The 8,335-nt window shown below is 47.9% G+C and overlaps 1 protein-coding gene across 1 annotated transcript; it reads left to right on the top strand.

Moving 5' to 3' along the window:
* The first annotated feature begins 3,673 nt into the window (after nt 1-3,673).
* On the top strand, nt 3,674-5,275 carry BHLHE23 (basic helix-loop-helix family member e23). Its single transcript, XM_061441708.1, has one exon. The coding sequence runs from the start codon at nt 3,729-3,731 to the stop codon at nt 4,398-4,400; it is 672 nt and encodes a 223-aa protein (XP_061297692.1). The 5' UTR covers nt 3,674-3,728; the 3' UTR covers nt 4,401-5,275.
* The last annotated feature ends 3,060 nt before the right edge of the window (nt 5,276-8,335 follow it).

The raw sequence follows: 8,335 nt of genomic DNA on the forward strand, positions 1-8,335 counted from the left end.
TTAGTGCTGGTTGGTTGGTTGTTGAGGGCTGTGGGTGTGCAAGGACTGCTAAAGAAATCCATTCAAGCAGGACACCACTGGAAAGCTCTGCTTACTGTGTTAAAAACACAGTCCCGCAAATCCCCATCTTACTGCTGCCACCTAGTGAAGGGGAAAAAGTATGACTGTGAGTAATACAACGTAATCTAGAGGGTTGGGCTTATTAAACACTTACTTTGAATAAACGGCTTCAAAATAACCTTCAAAGTTGCACGAAGATCTGCTCCTTCCCTGTTGGAAGGGTCCTTCACAAAGCGCCCTGCTGGTCCTTGAAGGGACAGCTACTGACAGGGGCCTTACTTCAGCATCGCTCGTGTCTGAAGGGCAACACAATACTGACCATTTTGTTGCACAGAAACTCTTACAAGCTGTAGGAATTGGGGTGGTCTCTGCAGGATCAGACATAAAGGAAGCTTTCACTGTCTTTTACATTATCATGCATACATAATCAGTACAGCAACTATAGCAGGGGGGGACCATAAGCATCGACTTTTTACACAGCCACCTAACTTCTCAGGCAGGTTTTGCAGTCAGGATCAAATTCCTTGTTGGTACCTGAGTGGGCCTCAGGTAGGACTGAGGACAGAAGTCTTCTACCCAAAGTTCTGCACCTTAACCATGAAATCTTCCTGCCCTAAGATAAAAATAGTGTGTTCCTGCATCACTCAGGGGTCCTTTGAGGAAAGCCTCAGCTGTGTGACAGGCAAGTGACAGACAAGCAGTCAGCAGAAATGCTAACACTTCAGCAGCTCCAGTTCTTCCTGCACTCCTATCATGCTTCCAGGCAACAGCCATGACCCTCTGGCTATCCCAGACCTATTTATATTTGGCCAGACACCTGCCAGACTGAGCTCTGCCTGCTTTTCCCTGCCTTGGGTTTCTGTCCTTTACCTACCCACCATTCCCAAAGAGCCAGAGCCAGCATTACCATAGCTTGTGCTTCTTCTACCTGGTTGTACCTGCTGATCTTCTACCATCACACTCAAGGGAGGAAGTATTCACCCCCTGTTTCCAGCAGTTCCAGCTGAGCTTTCAATAGAATAACCCCACTCTCCGACCACTGTTTTTACTCAGCAGCCGATGATCCATTCACACATTTTGATGCTCAAACTCCTCTTTACTTTCCACTCTCCTTTATCTAGGTAAAAGGCTCAAAGACTTGCTTGCTGCAGTGACAAAGCCGGGCTTGCTGCAGTGACAGCGAACACCAAGGCTTATAGTTTGAGGTCAGGTATCCAAAAAGCAGCCCGTAAGCTCCCTCTGGTCTTACTCTGTTCGTGATGCACCAGCGGTTTGCCTGCCTCTGTCGCGATACCGAGGAGGGGCGGTGGGTGCCTCCTGAACGCGGGGGCTCCGAGGGAGGTGGTCGCTAGGTGTCAGCATGCGACCGCCGCAACGCCACCGGCCCGGCCAAACCTGTCAAACCAGAGCACGTTGGGCTCTCCTAAACCTCCTTCCTGCTCCTCTTTCCGTAAGGTTTGGTTCGGCTCCACCCTGAAGATCTAAACCCTGCTGGCGGGGATGGAGATGCACTCCCCATGCGGCCCCCTCCTCTGATGGAAAAAAATCCATTTGTGGATTGCTCCCTCGGTTGTTTGCTGTTATGCAGCAAAACAACGGAGTGTGGCAGTCTTTGCCACTGATTTTCTGATACACACCAATAATTAGCCCACTACAAACCCTGGAGTCTTTTATGTACATCATAGAATCACAGCCTGGTTTGGGTTGGAAGGGACCTTAAAGTTCATCCAGCTCCGACCCCTCCTATGAGCAGGGACACCTTCCACTAGAGCAGCTTGCTCCAAGCCCCTGTGTCCAACCTGCCTTTGAACACTGCCAGGGATGGGGCAGCCACAGCTTCTCTGGGCACCCTGTGCCAGTGCCTCAGCACCCTCACAGGGAAGAGCTTCTGCCTAAGAGCTCATCTCAGTCTCCACTGCAGCATGAGGGAAGGCTGAATGAATTCCTGTCTGAACAACTGACATTGCAAACACGCATTGTTTGATCCAAATGCATGGCTTTAAGACTAGAACTGAAATTGAAGGAAATAGATCATTATGTGAATCCTTTTCTCCCTTTCTTTACATCAAAGCTAAAATAAACTGTATTTGAGCTCTTCCTGCAGTAACACATTCACTTCTTTTTCCTGGAAGGATGAGAGCAGTTTCCAGCTGAATCTGGAAGCTGCATCCTTCCAGATGCACACACATAACACAGGGGAACAGCCTCATTCCAGGCAGCAGCTCTGCAACCACGGGCGAGGGTGAATGTGTCAGTGTAGATCTCTACACTCTTGGCACTGATGTGGAGAAGGAAGAGAGACAAGCTCGTCATTTCACGTTAGTGCACTGGGTGAAGGAGGTGATGGGAAGAGGACAACCTCACTACGCCTTGTAGAGGGCCTGCTAAAAACTAAACTCATTTTGGAAAAAGCTCTGTGTCACCTTCACTAGAAGGTGACACAAAGCTTTTTACTGCCACAAATAAGCTACCAGGTACATCTGCATCAACTAGTTGCCTCCGCCTATGGGCAACATCCATCTGCTCACATCTAGATGTCACTACACAGGATTCATCCCATCCTTTCAAAGCAGACACTCGAGGGGCTGGGACCAGGCACACGCTTGGAGAAAGACTGATATGCCCTTATACTATTTTATACCAAACCCAGTAGTCTCAGAAGCCTAGAAAATAAAGAGACTGGGACTTCTTTCTCTTGCGATTAAAGATTAGGCCCTTTCTGTCATCTCAGTGCAGGAATCCAGGACAAAGCATCCTGATTATCCTTCTCTATGCAGCTCTCACCTTTGCCAGTGGCTGCCTTGGATTCTCCTTGAGCTTTCTCTGTGGGGCAGACACTTCACCAGTCATGGCAAGGATTCTCCACTGCGGTGACTTCACACATGCACTGCAAGCCATGGTGTGGAGTGATGTGTTTCCTTCCTAGGCTCAGCACTCACTGGTACCCACAGCTGGGATGGACAGAATCCCTTCAGAGCTGGACTGGCTCACCAAGGTCCACATTTCATTTTCTGGCACACAGAAAGCAAAGTCTGAAGGGAACGGAAACAGATGGGACATTTGCCTCGGAAATCTCTTGGCACAACAAGTCACCCCCACCCAAACCAGTATGACCTGACCAGCCATGCCCACACTGACCCGGCCTGGTGCACCTTGGTCTCCCCCAGCTCCAGTCGGGTAATACCCCCCGTGCTGCACTGTTCTTGTTGCCGGTTCCTCCTCTGCCACCTCATCCCAGCCAGCAAACACAACTTCTACCCGCGCAAGTTATCGCTCCCGTTCCCGCTCGCTTTTCACCGCTGCTTTGTCCTGCCGCTCCTCAGGCTGCGTCTCCCCTCCCCTCCAGTGCCCACTGAGGGGAACGGGCCCATCCATAAGGCGTGGAGCCGCGGTGAGGGGCGGCCGCTCCCAAGGCGGGCACGGTCCGAGCGGTCCCGCTCTCCCCTCTCTTCCCTCCGCCGCCTCAGGCGCTGCCCGCCGCCCCGCCCACTCGCCGCTGCGGCCTCTCTGATTGGCCAGCGGGGGAACCTCAGCGGGCCGCTCTTCACCACATAAGGAGCGGCGGGGCCGGCGCGGCCCTCACTGCCCGCCCCCAGCCCGGGCGCAGCGCGGCTCGGCGGGGCCGCCTCGTCCTCCTCAGCGGCCGCGGCTCCGCTCCCCGCCAGGCCATGGCCGAGCTCAAGTCGTTGGGCGGAGAAGCGTACCTGGCGCTGCCGCCGGGGTACGGCCCGTCCGCCTTCGCCTATGGGGCTGTGCGCGGCGGCACGGAGGGCCCGCGGGGAGCCTACCCGGGGGGCGGCGGAGCGGACTTCCATCCCGGAGCGCTGGGCAAGTCGGCGGAGAGCAGCGGCGAGCAGAGCGGCGACGAGGAGGACGGCTTCGAGGCCGGGGTGAAGGGCGGCGCGGGCTTCGAGCGAGAGGGCAAGCTGAAAGGGGGAGCCCTGGGTAAGAAGCCGAAAGAGCAGCGCTCGCTGCGCCTCAGCATCAACGCGCGGGAGCGGCGGAGGATGCACGACCTGAACGACGCGCTGGATGGGCTGCGCTCCGTCATCCCTTATGCCCACAGCCCCTCGGTGCGGAAACTCTCCAAAATCGCCACCCTGCTCCTGGCCAAGAACTACATCCTCATGCAGGCGCAGGCCCTGGAGGAGATGCGGCGGCTGGTGGCCTACCTGAACCAGGGCCAGGCGCTGAGCGCCCCGCTGCCCGCCACCCTCAACCCCTTCGCACAGTCGGCCGTGTACCCCTTCGGCGGAGCGGCCTTGCCCGGCTGCCCCGAGAAATGCACTGCCTTCACAGGAGCCGCCTCCCTCTGCAAACACTGTAACGACAAGCCTTGACTTCTGCCTTCTGCGGGCTTTCGGGGGGTTATTTTATTTATCTTTATTTTTTGGGTTTTTTTTTTTTCTGTGCGCTTTTCTTTCCACCGCCATCAGCCCCGGCTTCCCACCATCAGTTAAGTCTGGGTTTTCTTTCTGTTCGCTTCTCTTAAAACACCCCTGTCCCCACGCCCCATCTGGAGATGTCTGGCAGTTTATGTGGACCCCAAAAGCACCCGCTTACAACTTTTAGCTCCCCTTCCACACATGCAACTCCCATCTGTAGAGTTATTTCCTTCCCAGCCTGTTAGTGGACTGTGAGCGTGATGTTGCTTTTCTGCTTGCTCTGATCTGCAAAGTTTTTGAGCAGTTTTTAAACTAAACTATAGGAAAACAGGGAGAGAGATTGATCTGGAAATGGAAACCCCAGCGAGTTCTCTTTGGTCTTGATCAGCTTGTGTTTAAAACATAGCTTAAAAGGAGGGAGGGAAGCAAAATCCAGCTGCAAAACTATGCAACGGTTCAGAATCATGGGGGTGGGGGGATGTAGCCAGCTCGGCTTGGACTGCACCCAGAAAGCCAAATGGAAATGTCATTTGGTCAGCTTTTGGGAGGGGGGGGGAAAGTTTGGTGCTCTTGGTAAAACTGTACATGCTTCAAAATAAGATGCTTTTTTCTTCTTTTTTCTTTTTTCTCTTAAAAAGAAAAAACCAGCCTGTTTTTGAACTGAGAGGAACCTGTGATTGTATCTACTGCTTGCTCTTTGCCTGTTTCTCATCTTGGTGAAGTTTTCCAGGTGATTTTCCAAAGTCATTGCTCATCATGATAAACAAAAGCAAAAGGTCACTTAACGTATTTATATGTATTTATAATAAATAAAAGACATGAATAACCACTTTCTCTGTCCTACATGTCTCTAAAGCCAGCTGGCAGTCAAAGCAAAACCTCTGCTGAAGGAAGGTAAAGTGGAGGCAGTCCTTTGCAGAGGAGCAGCGTGGTGAAGTTAGGTGAATGATGGGAGTACTTGGAAAAAGCTTGTGAACATTCAGCTCCTCATCGGCAAGGATTTGTTTTTTCTCCAGTTTCGCATGAATCGTGAGCACGTAAATGTTGTTTATGCCTGACAGAGCTAAGTAGAAAGAGATTCAGCTTCTGTATTTTGATGCTTGTGGGAGAACGCTGTGCCCTGAAAGTGGTGTTTGAAAGGGGGTATTATAGCATCAATCTTAGCTCTGTGGACACCCATGTAAGTCGTGGCTGGGGAGGAAATTGCTTAAAGACTGTGCTTATCTCTTTAGCTTGTTTTCTGTTATTCCCACAGCGTGACCCTAGACTTGTGTGTGGGGTTCGGGCCACTTAGTATCACGACTAAACTAATGTCTAGCCAAGTATTGACTGTGTTAGTACAAGTTACACAGTGAATCCCTCGCTGGCGAAGTTACGGATGTTGCTTGTGCTGGTTTAATTTGATTTTCTGGTTTATGATGTCTAACGCTTTGGTGCCTTGTATGCTTCACTAATCACTATATAATAATAGTAATAATTAAGGTGCATCCAGTGATTTCTGTTCAGATTGGAATACCCACCCAATGTCAGAGCAACCGCATAAACTGGTACAGTCGCAGCCTGAGGGGCTGGAGCTGTCCGTGGCCATTTGTGTTAGGAGCAGGGTGTAACTATTTAGGGTTATTAAACCAATTTCCATGCCTGTCGCTAGTGTTATGCTAATGTGAAAAGGACTGCCATCCCTCTAAAGCTGCTTGTCCGTGGCACTTAATTTTAATTAATACATTTCCAAAAGATTTTTTGTTTGGAAAACCAAGTGCGTGATCAAGCCTCGTTCATAAAGACAGATGCTTAAAACTGGTTCCTGCATGTTTCCAGTTTTATATCTTAATTTCATTTTTTACAGCATAGTTTTACAAACAGTTTATTTGTAGTGCTTTTCATTTATTCCATAAAAGCAAATCTTGAAAATACTCTTTCAAAGGCATCTGAGGAAGCAGAAGCCGACCAAAACCACTGCTGAAGCAGAAATGGCTGGAAACTGCAAATCAGCAGAGGTCATTTGCTGACTGAGTTGCTGCTACATAATATTTGGGAGGAAAAAAAAAAGGTCAGTTTAGCAGAGAATGGTGAGGTTTCGGTAAATATGTATTACTTCTGGTTAAAATTATAGAAGATTGAGCACTTGGGAAGAGTTAAGTGAAGATTAGTTTAATTGTTCATTTCTCACCAAAACTGAAATAGTTGGAGAATAAAGTATTTAACAGCTTAATATTAAATAGGAGTTGAGTTTGGGTAAAGACTTGCACTAGTAATAATGGAATTTAGAATTGCTTCTTTCTCAAAACAGTATGGCAACAAATGTGGCTTGCTGATTTTAGAGCCTAAAAAAAGTCTTCACAGCCTTAGAGACAAGCTATTTCTGGAACAATGGTTTTTAGTATCATGAGGGTTTAATTTTTCCCCTATAATTTACATGAGTAAAAAGCTTCCTCATATTACTGTATCTACCTAGAATCCTAAAAATACGCCGTTGGAGAGTCCTTGGAGTATGTGAGAGCCCACTTTAAATTAAAAAATCTCAGGAGGCTGAACAAGGAATTTCAAATGTAGGAGATAAAACCTGCATTAAAGAGAACTTTGATAGGAAAAATAGCAAGCTTGAGTGTCTAAGTATCATTAAAAGGCTAGGTGTTAAAAAAGAAATGTAGAATGTAGCAAAGCAATGCTAGAGAAACTTGTAAATCATGGTTAAAGTCGACCTTAAAGTACAGGGGAGTTAATTCAAAAGCAACAAATCCAATCGTAACCTTTGCTGTGATGAACATGTTAATATCAAAATAAAACTTGCCTGACTTCTCAGTTAATCTGAAAGTTCGGAGCTATGAGTTGCTTCTACCCACCACAGACCTGCGGGATGTTAACTCTTCTCACTCAGTTGAATCCCATGCTGAGCCCGTTGCATTTCCCTTTGACAGGGAGAATCTGTGTCGATGTGATTTATGCTTTGTGCTGAGCTGCTGGTAAAACTACTGCCAAGGGAATGCCTAATACTGCTGGAAAGATGATTTTGTTGGGAGGGTATGAACCAGCACCTGATTATTGTGTGTGTGAAGCACGGTTTCTAACCTTGCAGATGTGCATGGTTATCCTGAGGATGAGATCCTGTAACTCGTTATTGGCTTTTCCCCTTCTCTGGCATATGAAAAACAGCTTACTTTGTGTACCATGTAAGGTTTTAAGTGTCTGCTTCCTGCTGATGTTTCAGAGAATATAAAGGGAAGACTTCAAAATGCTGAAGGTCTTTTTATTTCTGCTTAAGTGTTCTTGTTATGATGCCTGCTTTTTTTCTTTTTCCAAGAAGGATTTATGGTATGTGCTCAGATGGAATTGAAATACAGATCATGTGTTCTAACGTACTCTTTATCCTGGTATGTTCATACTCTGAAGAAAGCATAATGCCAACTTCAATTAAAGATAATATATTGTTTTCTAACCTCACTTAGTTTTTCTTTGAACTGCAAGAACGATCAGCATGAGGTGTTATAAGGAGGAGATGCAAAGAGAAAATGCTCCACTGTATATTAGTAATTTTTAAGCTGCATAATTCTACTCACTAACCAAAAGTAAGGTTTTACTAACCAGTATATATAACCTTACTAATCGGGAGCTGGAAACTGTTGTCAGTTTGCACTGTGTCAGTCAAGATTTAACATGAGCAGCCTTGAGCTTGCAAGGTAAAATCTTGTTTAACCAAATAGAGAGAAGCAACAGGTTTGAAGATGGAGGGCCAGGAAGGTGACTGTCTACTTCAGACACCAGCAAAACCTTAGATCAGTTGGAGTTCTTCAAAAGAAGCCAAGAGCCATGTGGTTTTCCTTGTTCTTTAACCGGTACTCTGACGTGCTGCCGCTGTATCTGACTATTGCTGCATGCTGAGCTTGTTTCTG

Source organism: Pezoporus flaviventris, unplaced genomic scaffold, assembly GCF_033815535.1.
Source record: "Pezoporus flaviventris isolate CSIRO_AGI_PZ_B2104156 unplaced genomic scaffold, CSIRO_AGI_Pfla_v1 ptg000213l, whole genome shotgun sequence".
NCBI lineage: Eukaryota > Metazoa > Chordata > Aves > Psittaciformes > Psittacidae > Pezoporus > Pezoporus flaviventris.

What these genes read in the sequence shown, in the direction of transcription:
- BHLHE23 (XM_061441708.1), top strand. Translation starts at nt 3,729, where the DNA reads ATGGCCGAGCTCAAGTCGTTGGGCGGAGAAGCGTACCTGGCGCTGCCG.